The sequence below is a fragment of the Canis lupus genome, chromosome 8 (assembly GCF_048164855.1).
Source record: "Canis lupus baileyi chromosome 8, mCanLup2.hap1, whole genome shotgun sequence".
NCBI lineage: Eukaryota > Metazoa > Chordata > Mammalia > Carnivora > Canidae > Canis > Canis lupus.
Window position 1 is genome coordinate 52,619,507 of NC_132845.1, and position 20,135 is coordinate 52,639,641.

Genomic DNA, 20,135 nt, shown 5'->3' on the forward strand with positions numbered 1-20,135 from the left:
GGAATGGGTTTTTATTTCTTGCAACCATGCTATCTCTGAACATGAGAGCACTTTGGAAAGTCGTTTCCTTCTGGCAGATAAACAGGCTCCACTCCCCTGTGGCCTGGCCCTAATCTGATCATTTTCCCCAAGGCCAGCTTGGAGAGGCCTGTGTATAGCTATGGGAAGGAGAAGCATTCTCTCTTTATGGCATGTTTGTGGAGTTTTTTTGTGAGGGCCCATCAGGGGTTTCCAGAAAGAGACTTCACTTATCCCCCAGGTGCTGCTGTTAGATCCCCATGGCAGGATCAACACAGCATTTTTTGCTGGGACTTTTTGCTTACTCCAAGCAAGCACACCACTCTATTCATGGCTAGAGGTGTGCTCCAGAGTGACAGTGTCTCTGCATCCAAATCAAGCAGTTCCTCCAGCAGGTTTTGGCCTAGTCCTAGGCATATCAAAGCATGTCTATGGTATGGAGGGGGACAGGGGAACAGTGGGAACCGGTCTTCCCTGGAGTAGAGTTTCCAAAAGTGGACCCTTTACAACTTATTCCCATGGTGACTATTGAGACCATGATGGAAATACATCAGAGGACACAAGTAAAAGCAAGGATCAGTCTGTTCAATTCATCAGGAGTAAGAGCAAGGGGTACCTGGGAAGGAAGCATGGGAGGTGCCTTTTTTACAAGCTCATCCCCCTTCTCCTCCCCCACCCAGTGACACAGCCGCTCTTCCCTGGAATTACAGACATAACACATGCTACATTTCTGGTAAAGGCTGGAGCTACAGAGGCACGGAACAAGTCTGACCCCAGGATCCTGGTAATAAATGAAGAAGTCAGGCCAAGACAGGCCAACAGGGCCCCCCACCATGAAAGAAAGAGGAATATAAAAGCACAGAGTGTGTTGAACAAGGCAAAGCTCTTCCCTTTCCCCAAACCTAGCCTGGCCCGGAGTCTATGAACACCAAGATGGTTTCCATGATTTGGAGAGAGAACTGGCATTGCCGATGGGTGACTGGAAGCCATCACCAAAGGGAAGAATGCAAGCTTCAAGGCCAGATGCCCAGCTGAGGTCTCAAAACAGCTCAGCCAGGAGGATAGGCAGGAGAAGCATGGGCCAGGCCACCAGGAACCCTGAAATGCAAGAAAGATGCCTGTCAAGTGTTGGGCTTTGGAACTCAGCAGCCAATGCTAGCTAGCCTCTCTATCCTCTGACTTACAAGGACAAGAAAAGTAATATACCCCTAATATCTGTGCTAGGTTACAGCCCCTAGGAAGTGACAAAGGGGTCATGTGGTAGATGCAAAGCTATCTAACCATCAAACACTTTTTCATATTCCTTTGGGCACACTGGAAACCAATTTTTTCCCTAGCATCCTTTGCAGGTAGGTGAGATCATGTGATTGAATCTGGCCAGTGGAATGTGGGTAAAAAATCACATATACCATTTCTAGACCTGGTCCTTAAAACCTCCTACATGATTTTCCATGATCTTTCATCCACCATCTAGGGACCAGATGCCAAGGATCCAGCAGAGGACTTTCTGGGGACAGTGGAATTGCCAGAAGTTACCAGAAGGTAAGAACCTGAGTTCCTAATGACTGCAAAGCACAGAACTGTATCCCCCAGTGATTTAGTGGGAAATAAACTATTGTGTAAAAACACAGAAAGTTGAGGATTGTTTGTCACAGCAGCCAACATTACTTATGCTGACTAATACTAAAGAGGCAGAACGACACAGAGGTTAAAAAGAATCTGAGTCCTGATTTCTTAGTTTAGAATTCCAGTTCTAGGGGCCTCTGGGTGGCTCAGTTGGTTAAGTGTCTGCCTTCACCTCAGGTTATGATCCTGGGATCCTGGGATTGAGCCCAGTGTTTGGCTCCCTGCTCAGTGGGGAGTCTGCTTCTCCCTTTCCCTTTGCCCCTCCCCCTTGCTCATGCTGTCTCTCTGAAATAAATAACATATTTTAAAGAAAGGAAGAAAAGAATCCCAGCTCTACAACTAGTTGTGCAGGCCTAGACAAGTTACTGAGCCTCACTATGGCTGAGTTTATCTGTATGCAAAATTAAAATATCATAAGTAGCTATTACCTCATGGGACTTTTGTAAGGCTTAAGTGAGTAAATTCATATCAAGCACTTAGAACAGTGCCTGGCACATGGTAAACACAATATAAATGTTGGTTTTGAAAAATTAGACTCTAAGATCTGGGAGGGTTGGAATCATATTTCCTCTGAAAATGACCATATACTCAGTGATAGTAAAGGGTGGATTCTGAATGATAGTTGCCTTGTACCAGGGGGGTTTGGGAGAGGTATATACACCCCTCCACACCCTACTACAAAGTTATAACATCTCTCCATCCCACAAACTTCAAAGGAACTTGCTAATGTCCTAGAAGGGAGTGAAGAATATCATAATTTTCTGAAATATTAGTGTATGACAATCAGTTTGTAATTATGAAACATAGGCTCCTTTTTCTCTTTGTTTTCAAATATCACCTCCTCTGAACACTTTTCTTGCCATTGACCCATTCTGATATTTATTTTTCCTTCCTATATTATTTTTTTTAAGATTCTATTTATTTATTCATGAAAGACACACACACACACACACACACACACACAGAGGCAGAGACACAGACAGAGGGAGAAGCAGGCTCCATGCAGGGAGCCCAACGTGGGACCCGATCCCAGGTCTCCAGGATCACACCCTGGGCCAAAGGCAGCTCTAAACCGCTAAGCCACCGGGGCTGCCCTTCTTCCTATCTTATTAATAGAACCATCAAACATTGGTTCAGGACATGGCCACCCAGAATAAAGATTACATTTCCCAGCTTCCTTTGTAGCCAGGTGTAACTAAGCACTGACCAATGAGATGTAAGTGGAAGTATAAGGTGTCATCTTCTAGGAATGTTCCTTAACACTCTATAACTTCTTCCATATTCCTTCCAACCTGGTGACTAGATATGAAGAATGGAGCTCTGGCTGCCATCTTGGATCATGAAGATGAAGAAGGTGGAGGAGAGAGCTTAAAAAAACTTGGATTCTTGACAACCTTGTGGTACCTGGATTTCTTGCCTCTGGACTTCATTTATGTGTGAGTAAAATAAATGACTATCTGTTTTTAGACACAATTACTCATGCTGGTAACTTTCTATCACATCACACTCTTCTTTCTAAATTTTCTTGTTAGCTTTTTATTGCCTATTTCCCACACTATAACATAAACCCCATGAGGGCAGGCACCTGGCATATCCTGTTAACTATTATATCTTCAGCATCTAAAACAATGCCTAGCACACAGTAGGCACCCAATAAGTGTTGTTAAATGACTGGCCCCTGCACTAGACTATTAGCATCTCAAGAGCTAGACTTGGGACTGATTAATTTCAGGGTCCACAGTCACTAGCACAGGCTAAATCAATGTGCACTGACTTGAGGAAGAAGAGAGAGTTGGGAGGGAGGGCAGTGAGATAGGAGAAAATGATATACCTGCAGTGCTGGGGGTTCCATCTGTGATGTCAACAGATGCAGAACCTGGGGGCAAGAGCAGAGGTGAAGGTTTCCTCAGTCATGTGCTCATGACTGGCACTGTGGTCATAGCTACTCCAAGTTCTCCCAGACCACCACAGTCATTGACCTGGCCACCCACACTGTTGAGGCATCTGTTACTTAGCAGTTTCCTCTCTAAGCACATTTCATGCTTTTGAAATTTAGTCCTTCCAGCAGATTTGTGAGGAAAGTATTTGTGTCCATTTAACAGATGAGAAGACTGAGGCTCAATTGACCAAGGCCAAGTTGACCTTGTTGTAGATAGCAAAGCTGGGATTTGAACCCTCATCTGTCTGATTCCAAATGAAAGTTCCTAACCTTCCAATTACCCCGTGATACCACATGAAGCTCCAAGTTGAAGGCTTAGTAAAGAGGTAGGACAACTGAAGGCAGAGCCTTCTTTACAAGACAGCCTCAGTTTACTCACCTGGGAAATAGTTCTTACCTCCCTAGGATGTTGTGAGCATTCCATGTGATGATGTATATAAATTTTTGTACCGTGCCAGCCACATGTGTTATTACTATTACTGTCGTTGTTGTTACTAACATTACTGCATCCCAGTTTCTTTAGGACAAAAAAAATTGCTTTAATTCCTCTGGGTTTTTTGACTCCTCCATTCCAGCAGGAACAAAAACCAGAAAGTAATGCTGGCCCATGGGTAGGATGGGTAAAAAATTGTGGGACAGTTAGAAAGTTTCCTTTACATCATGCCCCAGAATATTGTAACTAGATTTTGAAAAACATAGTCATTCGCTAGAAAACAAAGTTGAGTTAGGACCTAGACTTTACCCCTTTACCCAAAAGAGGCTGAGGTAAGGAGACCTGGCAGGAGGAGTAAGGGAAAGGACATATGCTGTGGAATCAATCTGAGCTGGGTTCAGTTCTAACTCCAGCTGCTCATGAGCTGAGTGATTTTGGGGTGAGCCACTTAATCTCTCTGAGCTTTAGTTTCTTGCCTGGAAAACAGACTCAGTCAGCAAAATGAAGTGAGTTGATGGATACTTAGAGCTTAGCCTGGTCTCCAGCACATAGGAGGCTCAGCAAAAATGGCAAATGCTATTATTATTACCCAAAGCACCTCATGGAAAGATAGATTCACTTGTAGGGGCTGCAGTGAGGAGGCAGAAAAGGCTCTAGGTTGTTACAATGGTGACCCCAGGCATCTGTGGTTAATTGTCAGCACTTAACCGGCCAGCTTGTCCTCTCACCAGAAGTTGGCCACTTACTTCTCCGAGTGATGGGTCCCAAATCTAGAACCCGAGCTGGGTTGATAGCCACTATTTCACTACGCTGTTGACTTCTCGAGCAAGACTGTGAAGACAGAGAAATCTCATTATATCAAAATTTAGAGTCCTATCCCTGGGATGTTCCTATCCCAGCTGTCCCTGCAATGGGACAAGAATCTGGCCCAAGAATGGGATCCTACCCACCGTGTGGCCTTGACTCTGAGGCTGTGGTTTTCTCAATCTAGAGAATTCTCACTATCATGTCAAGCAAACATGGGTTTGAATCTCATCTCCACCCTCTTCTAGCTGTCCAATTTGGAGCTAATGACTTAACCTCTCTATTACTATTAAACGGTACCTTCCTGTTAAAATGTGCATGTCTGCAATACCCAGGCACATAGTAAGCACTCAACAAATGCCCAGTACTAGCAGGCAGTACCTAACAGGGGTTAAGAACATGGATACTGGAGTTCCCTTTCAGCTCTGATGCTTTCTAGCTGTGCTGGCCCTGGGCAAAAGATCTCTCTGAAGTTCAGTTTCCTCATCTGTACAATGAGGTCATAAAAGAATCTACTTAAAGGGTTGTTGTGAGAATTTAATTAAATAAAGAATATGAAAGTTTTAGTGCAATTCCTGACATGGAATAGCACTTAAAAAGTCAACTATCATGAAATCATACAAAATATATCTTATGCCAAGGAAACCTAGTGGGCAGGCTTCTTCATCTGATCTGCTTCCTGGGGACACAACAATTGCATACACACAGGCTTTTCGGAGGTTGAGTGTCCATCCATTCACCCTTCCCTCCTTCCTCCCCTTCGTTCCTTCTTTCCATCTGTCTCTAATTCCAGTAAATATATATGAAGAGCCTACCAGGTAACAGGCCCCAAGTGAAGCTCTGAATAGTTCACTCCAAAGAGATACTCACCGGCTGGCACTGTTCATTAAGGGAATCGCAGAGATGAATCTCACAATGCAGGAACACTAGGTCATAATTTCCAGCAAACATGAACATCTGAACTGAGAACCGGCTTTCTGAGGACACCCCATTCTCCTCCACATGGATGGTGGAATCATATTGATTTGGGCAGCTGGGAAGGTGACAGGGGCAAGGGGCTAACTTTGAGAACAGCTCAAGGGACCTGAGGCCCTTGGCTATATCTTTAATCTGTATCCAGTATAAAAACATTATCACAGAGAATTAAAGAGTTCCCCCAATTCCCTCCATCCTGACATAGATAGACTTTTATTCCTCTGGGTTTCATTCAAGACATTTATTTATCAGCTCACGTGGTTTCAGTTTTGTGGGGCACAGACTCTGAGGTGAAACTGACTGCTTCAAACTGACTGCTTCGAGCCAGACCCACTTTCTAGCTAAGTGATCATGAGCAGATGACTTAACCTGCCTGAGCATTACTTTTCTTGTCTATACAGACAGTAATCCATACTTCCTGGGGTTGATGTGAGCATTTAGTGACACAGTGCTTGACACATAGCTAAACTCAATGATAAATATTAGCTAGTATTGTTACCATGGTTTGAATCATGATCTATACATATGTATGTTTCCTTTATTTTTGCCAGTTAATCATTTCAATGATATTTTGTCCCATAACACCTGCCATGCCATTTTCACATTGATTAGTCACTGTTAATATCTATATAATAGCCCATCATTACTTAATGGATTCCTATTTTTGAACTATGAACCTATTGCCAAAGTTTTAAAGCATACTGAAATGAAAAATAATTGGCATTTCTTTATCTTGCTGACCTACTTTAAAGCTTTAGGCTAAAATTTCAGGAGTGATATTCCTAGGTCAAAGGTACAGTCATGATATGTAATTCCAGATTATTTTCCAAAAGAGGTAAGCCAATTTACATAACTTCCAGGCAGGGCCAAGGGAACATTCTCCCCTGCAAAACCTTATTCAGGCCAAAAGATAACACAGGGTTGCCCCTTACCTGTTTCTGATGATGAAATATTTCACAGGGTCAGTCTTGTCTTTAGTAGGTGTGGCATAGCAGTTCCTCAACAATAGGTTAAACCGGGAGGTGTCCCCTTTCTCCAAGATGGCACCCACATAGAGCATGGATTCGACAGCCAGCACAGCTGCAGCCCCTTCATAAGGAGATATGTAGCTCTGGTCTTGGAACAAGGCCATCCTGACAGTGAACTCTCCTTCCCCATCCACACTGATGTTCAGAGAACTGAGAACAGGAAAGCCATAAGAGTGTTACCAGTGAGAACAAAATAAATCCATCCCTGCACTTGTGTGAGGCTATGAAGTGAAGGCATGCATATCTTTGATTCCTAAAGGAAGTCTTCAAACACTCAGTTAAATCAAGCATTTAGTATCTCTTAGGCACTAAACTTGATAAGTAGATGAGTGTGTCTCTGGATCTCCACCAGTTCTCCCTGCCTCACAGGGACTGCTATCTCCTTCACTCAAAAATAACTGCCTAGTGCTTGCCTTTGTCTTCCCCTCTGTACAATGGGATCAGTCTTGTGGGTTCATCATTTTAGCAGCAGAACTCCACCAGTGAATCATCCAGTGAAATATCCATTTTAAAAGAGGAATGGCTTTAATTTTTATCTATTATGAAACTTGGGGCCCGAACACAATACAGTCTGAAAACCATTGAACTAGAAAATTTCTAGTCCTAAGAATCCTGCCTCTCTGTGAGCCCAGGAGGCAATGAGGGGATGGGAAGGGCACCCTGGAGTTCTGACACCCTCAGAATGTCCCCCAGCAAGTCTAGGAATGCTGAGGAACCCATTCCACAGGGGCCTCATTCCAGGCACAGTGAGATAGCAGTGACCAACCATCTTCCCAAGTGGACTCCCAACCAAATTGCTACTTGGTTCTATTTCTAGTGAATTGGGGCTGCTGTTTATCCAGTCAAAGCTGATCCCAGCTTCAATCACCCATGTGCAGGGATGCCTTCCTGTCCCACCATCCCCACACCACCAAGATTAGATCAGGGACCCTTGCTCCCCGATCCCATAGCACCCAGTGCTTCTCCCACATTGCATTCACCTCACTTGTAAATAATTATTGTTGTAATTAGTTCCTTAATTCCTTTCTTCCTCAAGATAAATGAAACCGTGGTATGTTTTTGTTCCTTAGCATATTTAATTAACATTATTTCATGTTGCTGCATTGCTTCATAACAATAATCTTTAATAGCCACAAAATATTCTATGTCTGCCTTGCGCATGCTGAACATTAATCTATGATCAACAAATATTTGCAGAATGAATAATGGGAAGAGTGCGAGTTCCTGAAGGAGGTAGGCAGCATTCTGAGGACATCTTAAGTTGTGCTTGAAGTGAATGTGATCAGTGCCAAGGTTATGGATCAAAGGTTAAGGATCAGTGCCATACCTTACAATGGGATGCAGGGCAGTTTGGAGGCTGACTTTCATGTCCAGTGGGTAGGCACACTGGAAATTGATGTTGAGGATGGTGTCTCTGATGATGAATTCATTGGCCAAGGAGAGGGTGTTTTTGTAGATGGCATGGGTTCCATTTCTCTTTGGCATGAAAACAAGACCACATATATGTTTATGTGTGTGTAGATGTATCTAGAACTCAGGCTTGCCTGACAGCAAGGTTAATGCTCTCAATTATGCTGCCACCCTGCCTTCTGATCTCCAGGAAGCACCCCCACCCGTCAGGCTCTGACGCTTTATGGGAAGGGGAGTGAGAATCCCAGATCAAAAATTAAAACAATAATTTTTGGCCTTTGGAGAGAATCAGCAACCACCATGCTTGCTCCCATGTCGACCTCTCCCACATCACCCCTAATTAAAATAATCATAATGGTAGCTTACATTTATTGAGCTCAAGTAGCAAACCTGTTCTAAGCTCTTTACATGAACCAGCATGTGTAATCTCAGATACTACTAGAAGCCCAGAGAGGGTCAGTGACTTGTCTAAGTTCTCACAGCTACTTAAATGAGTTTCATAGCCCAACTCCCACCCTTTGGCAACAATGGTATAAACACCATTCACCTCCAGAATGTTTCCACAGGCCCTCGCCTGGGTAGGGCTGGTCACAGATATCCAGTTTCTCTCCTCTCTTTGCATCATATTGCTGCAGTTCCAGTCTCGCAGGTAGGCGATGACCTCGTCCCCAAAACCCAGGCCTCCCAGCTGACACTTGTCCAGTGACACCTGGATCTCCTTGGCCCCGCAGTTCAGCCGAGGCTGCAAACTGTGGACATCTGGAAAGTTGAGAAGGAGATAGGTGGAGTGGACAGGGCTTTGGAAGCAGTGGGCAGAGCCCACATTCCGCCCTTTACAAATGCCATCATACCCACTGGGGAGTTGGATAGACTAGTTGGGGCCTGGGACCCATGTAAGATTCACACTTAGGCTTGTGGTAGATGAGGTTGGCAAAAAAAATCCCCTAGTTCAAGATTTCTAAGCATCCTGTGTTTAGGCGTGGGGAGGTCTTGGGAACCCGGGATTAGGGTCTTTGGGGATTGGGGTCTCTAGAGAAGTAGGACTATCCTGTATTCCAGACTAGAATCAAAGGTAGATATATACTACTCTGACTCTCTGGCTTTGTGAAGTCAGCACATATGACCAGGTTCAGGGCCATTGTATTTCATTTGTTCATTCATTCACTAATTCATTCCATTCATTCATTCATTCATTCATTCAACATTTATTCAACAGATACTTCTTGGGCATTTACAATTTTCACTGCTCTAGGTACTGGGAATACAGTGTTTGTCAAAACTGACACAATCCCTACCCTTATTTATGGAGCTAAAATTCTCATAGGGGAGATTAAGTAAACTAAGAGAAATATCAATTTGATTGGATTCATGAATGCTTTCATTCAAATACTTTTAGTAACCACCTTCTGGATGTGCAATGCACATTCAACACAAAAATAAAGAAAACATGGGCCCAACCCATGAGGAGTCCTTGGTCTTGTGTAGGAACCAACATATCAGTAGCTTATTAAGATGCTATATGATTAAAGTACTAACTGAAGTATATTCTAGGTGCAGAGGGAAACACAAGAAGGCATATCTAAGTCTGTCAGCTAAGTCAGGGAAGAATTCACGGAGGGCTGGAACTTGGTTCAGTGGAAGGAGTTTTGCAGGTGCAAGAGAGGGCACCCCTGCCTAAGGGAACAGCAGAGGCAAAAGCATGGTGATGGGAGAGAGGATGTGTGTTTACAGAGATGCAGAGCTCAGGTGTATAGGAACTTAGAATGGGTGGGGGTGGAGTGTGAGAGATGGAGAAGTAAGCAAAAGCCAGATCTCAATGGGGTTGTGCCCAGAAGCAATGGAGACTTGCTGAGTAGCCACCAATGAAGACTTGAGGCAGATCACCTGCCCACTCAATCAGCTGAGAGGACCTGCTAAGGACACCCTTGGAGTCTCCAGGTATAAGGAGGGCATCCTTGAAGTCCAACATCTGATTCTGTGATGGCCCAAAATCTTGGAAACAACAGAGTGTCTGGGGGCTTGCTCACTCAGTGAGCAGAGAGAGCCTTCATGGAGAGCAAGGTTGTTTCCTTATAGTTTCTTGCCCCACTCCACTCTTGCCAGGCACACCCAAGCACTACCTGGTCGACACTACAGCCCAGTTTTCCAAGCATATGCTTGTTCTTGGCTCACTATCTAGGACACCTTCTCTTCCACAGGGACTGGGAGTGTGCTGTGCATGCTTATGCCAATGACAAGAGTCAAAGGCCCTCATTAGACTCCTAGGAGGGAATGAAATAATCTTAATGGGAAACTCATCCAACCCCCATCCAGGGCTTAGGGCTTGTTTATGGCATCTCTACCCATGAGTCATCTGCCTCCTGACTCCTTGCTTACCTCCTGGAACAAGAACCTCATCATCTTCCCAGCCCACCCAATTGGACAACTCTGATTTAATTTTTGTAATTGCTCTTTATGGTGGTTATTTTTACTATTATCTTATTCCCATTTTGCAGATGAGGACATTAAGGCTCAGAGAGTATAGGCGTCTTCCCAGGCCCCAGAGAGCTACTATGTCACAAATCCAGAACTGGCACAGGAGTCTGCCCGTGTCCATCACATGTAGATTCTGCAGCTATTTGAATGAAGCTCCCACATTTGCAGAGTACTCACCTGGCCCTCATGGTCAAGCTCATCCGTGCCAGAGCTGCTTCCTGAACCTGTGATCCAAAGACTGACCTGGAAATTTTTCCCATTCCTGCTCTCCTATCCTTGCAAATGGCTTTGAGAACCTTTATTCCCTGACCTCAGTTCTATCCCCAATGACTCTAGTCCACCTCTTGTCCTCACCCTCTGAAACTCCCTCTCTGCTGTCTTGCCCACTCAGACCAGCATTGTTCCTACTGTCCAGTCCCACTGAGCCACTCACCAGAGCTGTTGAGGTCCGATCTGCAGAAACAGTCCCAGGTGCCATTGAGAAAGCTACAGGCCTCTTCCGGGCGGCAGAGGTTCTTACACTTGTCTGTAGCAGTGGAGGCGTCTGGGGAGTAAAGCACAGAGGAAGAAGATCAGAATGCAGAGCAGTGTGATCTGAGGCCACTAAGGCCAACTCTGTCATTCTACCAGGGTACAGAAGTCCTGCCCAAGGATGTACAATAAGTATGTAATGGAAGGGTCAAACCTCAAACTCAGATTTTCTGATTCCCAATCCAGTGAAATGAGAACCCAGAGGCTGCCATCCTAATGGTTACAATGTGGCAGACACTATTATGAGTACCTTTCACAAATTAGCTCATTCAATTTTCATGGTAATAGTATGAAACTGGGTAGCATAATGGTTAAGTATATAGATTGTGGAACTAGAGTGTCTGGGTTCAAATCCCAGCTCTATCATGTTCTTGCTCTGTGACACTGGGAGAGCTGCTTAACCTCTCGGTGCGCTAGACCTCTCATCAGGTGTAGTTATTTTGTACCTATATCTCATGAGGCTGGTGAGAAGATTAAGTGAGTTATAATCTAAAGCACTTTGGATGGGAGTGAGGACACTGTGCTTTGGCTGTTACTTTTGCCGTCATCCATTTTTACAGATCAGAAAAAGCTCAGAGAGGTAAATTAAGCTGCCCAAATGAAATATAAATCTGAATGAGCCTCAGTTCTTCATATTAGGCTACACATAGAAGATCTATCTTTCAGGAGATTTGGCCCTCAACTCTGAGTTTCTGGCTTTCCTTGAAATGCTGGAAAGCCTGGCAACCTTGGGTGACATCCCCACTGGGCCCTAACAGGCAGGAGCTGAATCGAGGCTGTCCTGCTTAGTCTCCTGGTCTGCTCTCCACTCACTGCTGATGTCTGGGCCCAACTACAGGTAGCCCCACCCCACAGCTGCCTCCAGCTCTCTGCAGCTCACCTGTGCAGTACCTCAGACTACACTTGGGGGTGCCCTCCAGCCGGTACACGTGGAACTCGCCCGGGCAGGCCTTCACCTGCACCACAGTCTTCCAGAGACAGCAGTTGCCGCTCCAGTGGGCACAAGCAGTACGGTTAACAATGCCCTCCGCAAGGGTGGGGTGGGTCCCGTTCAGCCACAGGGGAGCATCTGTCTGGCATCGGTACATTGGGACGCAGGTCTCGGGCATCCTCACTCCTCCATCTCCCACAAAGCGGTACCAGCCATGCTTGTCCTTGTCACACACTTGGCTCCCTTCTGTGTTCTCTGTGCTTCGTGAGGGTTCATCCAGGAGGGTGTAATTCTGGCAGGGGTCATAGGAACGAGTGTTGATGAGGTTTCTGTTACCTGGAAAGCAACAGTGTTTACTGAGCATCCTCAAAGTCCATGGGATTTCAATCCCCCCCCCTCCACACACACACTCTATTGTTTTTGTTTTGTTTTGTTTTGTTTTGTTTTGTTTTAGAGAGGGAGAGCAGGCAGGAGAGAGAATCTCAAGCAGTCTCTATGCTTAGTATGGAGCCCAACATGGGGCTCAATCTCATGACCCTGAGATCATGACCTGAGCCCAAATCAAGAGTCAGACACTTAACCGACTGAGACAATGAGGCACCGACACACACTCTCTGTTTTGAATTTTGAATGTGCTTAAGGACCCTAATGAGGACATGAGGCAAACAACCTATTCATTAACCATCACCAGCCTTCATCACCTTAGAGTCAGAATAATATGAGGACTTTTTATGGTATTTTATAGGCATTAAGAACACCAAGGTCTTCACGCTGCACAATTCCAAGGGGCATCCTTATTGAGCTTGGTGCCCTCTCCCTGGCTCTAGAGTTGTGCGGTGCTCCCCTGTGCAACTGTACACTGTGGTCCTCTCTGACCAATGTATTATAAATGTAATATGGGCTCACTGGAAAAACTTCAAATGTCATTAAAATGAATAAAGTAGAAATGAAAGTTGTCATAAGCCCATTCTATTTCCAGAAGTAACCATAAATTTGCTGTACAGTCTTCAGACTTTCTATGCATATGTTTAAAATATAGGGTTTTTAAAGTGGGTTTAAAGCTGTACAGCTTTTTTCCCCATTTACATATTTTACTTACTATATCATAGACATTTTTCCATTATTAATAGATATAGATCTAACACAAGATTCCTCAAGCTCAGCACTACTGATGTTTGGCGTTGGATGATTCTGTGTTATGGGGGACTGTCCTGTGCATTGTTGGATGTAGCTTTCCTGGACTCTTCTTGCTAGATTCCAGTAGTTCCTTCCTCCTGGAAGTTGTCTCCAGACATTGTCCAAATCACCTCCAATGGAGAACCACTGCTCTAACAGGACAATTTCTAATTTGCTGATCTCATGTTTTTGTTTTTTAGGTTTATTTATTTATTTTTTAGACAGAGAGAGGAGAGGGACAGAGGGAGAGAGAAAAGGAGAGAATCCCAAGCAGACTCCCTGCTGAGCACAGAGCCTGATGTGGGGTTCAGTCCCACCACTCTGAGATCATGACCTGAGCTGAAATAAAGAATTCAACCTTAACTGACTAAGCCACCTAGGAGCCCTTGATCTCATGGGCTTTTTTTCTTTCTTTCTTTCTTTTTTAAGATTTTATTTATTTATTTGAAAGAGAAAGAGAGGGCATGAGTTAAGGGGAGGATAGAGGGAGAGGGAGAAGCAGACTCTCCGCTGAGCAGAGAGCCCAGCTCAGGCCTTGATCCCAGGACCTGGGAAGGCAGATGTGCAACCAACTGAGCCATTCAGGTGTCCTGATCTCATGGTTTCTAACAGATTCAGGAACTATGTTGTGTGAGGAGGCTGAGAGGTCAAGGGGTGGGCTGGCCAGTCAGAGTTTAAATCCAGCTCCACACCTGCTGGCTGGATGACCTTGACAGGTGGTTCAACTCCCCTGAGATTCATCTGCAACATAACACCTGCAGGCTGGTGGTTTCTAAACTCCTTTCCTATGCCTTGAGTCACAATGTTTGCCATATCTGTGTCCCCCTCTCCAATTATCTACTTAATATGTTTCTTTCAATGATTCTCTATAAATTTGTTTCATCTTATGGAATAATATCTGTGATACCATAGGTACGATGTACTAGTTAGATACTCTTAATATACATGAAAAAAATATGCACAGCCATCAAAAAATTCTTTAAGAGCTTGTCATACACCACTGTAGTCCTCTCAGGAGGTGTCCCACATTTTGGGGACATAAAGTCCTAAGGCATTGCTAGAGGATTAAATGAGATAATAAGTGTAAAATGCAAAACACAGCATCTGAGGCCTAGTAGGAGTTCGGGCTGATTCTCTTCTCCAGTTTTGATTTACTGAATTCAGGCTCTCAGTGTAAGAGCCTGAATTATGGACAAATATAGACACAGGATCACATTCTTGTAATACACGTCAGAGGGACTTTTTAGAAAAGGAGATTTTCAAGCCTTGCTTATCTATATGCTTGTTTTAAGAAAAGGAGTCACTGCTGTTCTTGGATTACTTCCCACATACCATCCTTCCCCGCCCCACCACCCCCTCCACAGGTGACTTAGGCAGAAATTTCAGCCTGGTGTTGAGCCTGAAGACCCTTTCTACAAGCATCTGAGATGCCCTGTCCACAGATCTTTGAAAGGACCACCAAGAGATCACTACCTCTAGTCCTTTCTTTTTATAGATAAGCAAACATTCAGAGGAAGGAGAAGGTGCTTGACAAAGCAAGGGCACAGAGTGACTAGGTGATTCATGTCTCCATGAATCTGGGCTCTCTGAGCTCCACATATCTGGGCATGGGAAGTTATGTTAACTGGTTCCATGGTCCTTGAGGGGGGAGATTTCTGATTTGGTTCTTTAAGAGATTATGGCTGCATTCTATTTTCCCTCATCTTGCTCCTCTTGACTTCTAGCTGCTGAGTCTTTGCTTTAGACATGTCCCTGTCCCCTTCACTGACCCTGAACTACCTTCCCTGTGCTCCCCCTCTCCCCAGGTATTACAGAGCATCTGAGATGCCAGGTGAGCAGAGCACACACCTTGCTGTTCTGGAGATGCCAGGGTCAGAATGCAGGAAGCCAAGGCCAGCCACAAGACATAAGAGCCCACCATCTTTTCCATAAGTTGAGGCATGCAGGTCATTCAGCAGCGTGCAGATTCTCCATGCAGCTAGGGGAAGAGAAAGACTCAAATACCATCAGGGTGACAGAGGTTATTTCTCTGGGTATAAGGCTAAGATGGGAATTCACATCAATTCAGCACCATGATTTATACTCAACCCCTCGCATATGTTAGCTCATTTAAGGCTCTGAACCACCCACCAGGGAAGGTACCATTCTTGCTCCCATTTATGGATGAAGAAGGATATTGGACTCAGAGCATATTAATCCCAGAAATATTTACTGAGCTCCTCCTACATGCAGGCACTATGCTGGAAGTGAAACAGCTTGCTTAAGGCCACAAGCCCATGTTCCCAGAAGCAGACCCATGACTTCTTCCATGAAGGGCCATATAGTTTTAAAGCAGGTGTGACTTGCAGAGAGGAGGTGGGATAACGACAGTAGGAGGCTTGCCAAGGGGATGAGGTTGATAGCAAGAAAACCAAAGGCAAAGTTGGTACTGAAGAACATCCTAGAAGGCCTCAGGTTGGCTCCTACTCAAGCATAGGTAGAGGCTCTGGGAGACTGGATGGAATGCTATGAGTATCTACAGACAAAAGTAACAGCTGCTTTCTTAGTTCCGGTGTCTTGGGCACTGCCTTAAGAGACTCCTGAAATGCCTATAATGCATACAGATTTCCTGTAAGGGTAGGACCATGTCAGGCTAGTCCACATTGCTTGCTCCTAGCATGGCGTTTGGCACATATGGGGTGCTCAATAAAGGTCTGAGCAATAAATGAGTAAGTACATGGGAGGTGGGGTAGACAGAAACAAGGAGCTATGAAGAGCCTGTCAACACTAATTAGTAACACTCCCTCTTCAGGGAAACTTTCCTCCAATGAGCAGATCTTTGATGACTTCTTAAAGCCTCTGGAAGACTCAGGTTGAAGCTAGAGATCTATATGTTTCTGGAGCGGATATCATGAATATGTTACTAGAGAGCACCCAGGACTGGTAATTCCTAGGGATGAGATCCCAAGTAGGGGCCTACGTTCCTGGAGGAGGGACAGGCTGAGGGGGGATCTTTAGACCTGGAATAGCCAGCAGGTAGTTGGAACCATGGTTAAGCTGGGCACAGACGACATCTAGAGCACCTGACCGGGCTGAAAGCTCTTCTGAAAGTTTCCAGAAACAAACAACCCTAGCACATCCAGTGAGTCAAGGGTGGTGGGGGAGCCCCCCAAGATCGGAAGAAAGTCTGCTGGGGCTTGAAGTAGGACTTACCTGGGGGTACAAACACAGAGCTGTCCTCCTCTGGTCAGCCATGGGAAAGCCTGCTGTGTACCATACTTTTATTGCAATTTCCCACCTACGTGGCTCTCCATGATTGGTGCCCAGGTAGGACTGGAATTAATCTTCCAGGTAGGTATACATTGGTCTTGTTGGGCGTAGGTAAGATAAGTGATTTACTACAGAAAATAGCAGAAGAATGTCTCCTTCCACAAACCAATGAAACTGGTGCCATATTTATTACCAGAAACCAAACACTGATCAAAAGGGAGCTTAATACCCAAAGGGAAGTGAAAGAAATCAAACAGGCACTTGTTTGCACAATAGATTTCCAATTGTACCTTGTGTTCTTAGCTAATCACCTTAGAACACTTCTGCTTCTGTCTGGATGCCACTCCACTTGCGGCTAGTTAGAGCAAGGGAATAAATAAAGAAGCGGGGGATGGTGTTTCCTATATTTGACCCATAGACTCTACCCACCTTCAGATACTCAGTGTTGAGGAGTCTGGGAAGGGCCAGCTTGGTGAATCATGGAGTTATACCAGAGGACAGACAAACTAAGAGTCAGCATCACCTCTCCTCCAATCCCTCCTAATATGTGGGCTACCCTAGAGATTGGAAGGTATGGAACAGAGAGGAAGCCATAAATCTTGGACTTAGAACTGTCAGGCTTATGCTGAGTGAAGTAAGTCAGTCGGAGAAGGACAAACATTATATTTTCTCATTCATTTGGGGAATATAAATAATAGTGAAAGGGAAAATAAGGGAAGGGAGAAGAAATGTGTGGGAAATATCAGAAAGGGAGACAGAACGTAAAGCCTGCTAACTCTGGGAAACGAACTAGGGGTGGTAGAAGGGGAGGAGGGCGGGGGGTGGGAGTGAATGGGTGACGGGCACTGGGTGTTATTCTGTATGTTAGTAAATTGAACACCAATAAAAAAATAAATAAATAAATAAATAAAAAAGAACTGTCAGGCTTAGACCTGGCTTCCGTAGCATGGTATCTGGACATCAATAAAGAAGTCGAAGCTTTTGCAGAACAAGTGGTCACTGCCTGTTCTGTGTTTCTGTGAGACTCTTTAAGGAGCTGAGGCTACTGAAGGCAGGGAGCACAGAGGTCTTGGCATTGGTCACACCTCCCAGCAAAACCCCAACCCGGGCAAAGAAAAGGTGCTACAAGCCACCTTCTCTACTCCTAGTACATTTGGAGAAAAATCCCCTAAATGTGGAACTTATAACCACCGAAAATGCAGGATTCCATAATTCATCTGGTCCCACAAAACAGTTCCTCCATCCCTCTTCCAACTACTCCATTCCAATCTGAACCATGCCACTAGAGCTGCCCTGTTAAGGCCAGATCTTAAGGTATTTTTTTCTGGCCCCTTAGTACATTTTTTGCTACGTCCTCCAGGCACTCTGCATCTCCCTGTCTCTGCTGTGCCAATGTTTCCTTGATTTGGACACTCTTGCTCTGTCATTATCCTCTTCTTTCAGATGTCCTTAAGAATGCTAGTAGGTCCTATTTTTCTTATCATTCCATATACTGTCACTGGAAGGTGTCAAGTTATCTCCTGGTTTCTAGTATCCTTTACAGGCTGGTGAGTTTCAAATCTGTATCTTTATCCCTGACCACCCCCCTTGAATATCAGATCCATCTGCCCAACTGCCTGCTGGACCTGTCTTCTTGGGCCAAGATGCAGCAGACCCAAATCTGAACTCATCCATTCCCTAAATCTCTCCCCTTTAAATAGCATCGTCTATCTTAACCTATGGTACTGGTATGTACCTGGTCGCCCAAGCTGGAAATGTGGCTCCTTCTTCCCTCACACTTCCAGTAATCACCACAACTTGTTACTCACTTTTCAAATATTTCTTGAATCTATCTTTCCTTCTTTAGCCCCATTTCCCAAACCCTAGTTCAGGCCACCTTCACCTTATGAGGGTGGCTTTAACGGGTGCCTAGTGGAGCTCCTTGCTTTCATTCTTGCCTCCTTTGATTCTGTTACCTCTCCTGCAGCCAGATGCCATAACATCACCTCTCAGCATTACCCCCCACTCCTGGGATCTGACCACTGGCCACAGCTCCTACGTCATCTATAGATTCTCCCCACCAGATTCTATATTCCAGCCAATCTGTGGCTCTCTGAACTCTTCCCCACCTCCTGACTTTTACATGTTTGCTATTCCTTCTGCCTAAATCATACTATGCCTGGCCTCCTACATATTTAGGTCCATCTCTCCCAGGAAGACTTTCCTGAGCACTGTAGGCTTTCTGGTGCTTCTTTTCTCTTCTCCTATGCCTCTATGGGCTGATTCCAATCCCACTCAATTACCACTATTATCTGTCTCCCTCTGAAGGCTGTAAGACCTTTATGGACAGGGATCCTGTCTTTGCAGTTCTAACCAGCACCTAGTAAGTGCTTGTTGGGTAAATCAAAGGAGGAAAAAACATAACATACATGCTTCAGAGCCTCTCCTGTGAGTAATGCTTCAAAACTTATGGCTGTCCAAGTCTTAATGAAACCTTTTGGGGAAGACACAAGATCCTGCCTCAGAGCCTTTACACTTAACTGTAATGCTCTTCCTCAGATATCCTCCTGCTTTGTTCTCTTACTTCTCTCAGTTTCTTTTTATCAGAAAGACTTTTCCTGACTGTCCTATATAAAATAACATCCCCATAGCTCTATTCTCTGTTCCTTATTTTTTCCCCCCAAAGTGCTTGTGCCTGACATTTCACATAATTATTGTTTAAATGTTTTCCCCCTTTTAAACATAAGCTCTTTACCAGCAAGGACACTGTTTTGATTACTTGCTATTTCCCTGGTGCCTATTCAGCATTGAATTTATGCTTAAAATATCTATTGAATATTGAGCTTAATACCTGATAAAAAACCAAGAAACTAAAGAAAAGGAAAAAGAACAGAGGAATAAAGGGATTAATTCTAATGTGTTTTCTTTTCCCTGGCTCTTGCCTTTGGCCCCGTTTTTATTTTTCTTTTCTTTTCTTTTTCTTCATGTTCTGTTGTACCTGAGTCAAAGTGAATCTGCACACAATTCAGCCAGTCTCCACTGACCATGGATTGACCATAGACAGGCCTGGGCTCTACCCCAAAGTCCTCCTATATAAAGCTCTTATGTAAAGGCAGCAGGTATAGGGATTTGGTGCATGTCCATATGTCTGCATGTGAGGTCCCTTAACTCAAGATACACATCCCCATAATCCCTGTTTGCTGATACACACGTGTGGTTTTCCCTGAGGTCAGAAGGCTCTAATAATGCAACAGGGCCTTGGTCTGTCCTGGAAAGCCACAGCTGGAGTCCTGGAAAGCAGCTGGTGTCAGGGCAGAAATTTCCCATCAGTGTTGGCTTCCACTGGCCTTGACACAGATGTCTGGCAACCTGGAATATCTTAGTTTCTGATTGTGCCTTCAGTGAGCCTCCTGGAGGACCCTTTGAAGCAACCCTGCCCAAAGAGGGTAGTGGGTCTGCTCTCCACTGCTGCTGCTGCTGTGGCTCTGTACACAGGCCTACATCTTCTGGATGCAGAGGGACGGGTGCAATGGAGGGAGGAGGTCCTTAGGATGTGTCAGT

The 20,135-nt window shown here is 44.8% G+C and overlaps 1 protein-coding gene across 1 annotated transcript; it reads right to left on the reverse strand.

The window, feature by feature from the left end:
- Positions 1-582: 582 nt before the first annotated feature.
- On the reverse strand, positions 583-16,699 carry GP2 (glycoprotein 2). The gene is made up of 11 exons (XM_072835998.1): positions 16,539-16,699; positions 15,195-15,324; positions 12,120-12,506; positions 11,142-11,252; positions 8,781-8,992; positions 8,151-8,299; positions 6,728-6,973; positions 5,691-5,853; positions 4,763-4,847; positions 3,476-3,520; positions 583-1,116 (listed from the first exon to the last, which is right to left on the reverse strand). The coding sequence occupies exons 2-11, from the start codon at positions 15,295-15,297 to the stop codon at positions 1,058-1,060; spliced, it is 1,560 nt and encodes a 519-aa protein (XP_072692099.1). The 5' UTR covers positions 15,298-15,324; positions 16,539-16,699; the 3' UTR covers positions 583-1,057.
- Positions 16,700-20,135: the final 3,436 nt, after the last annotated feature.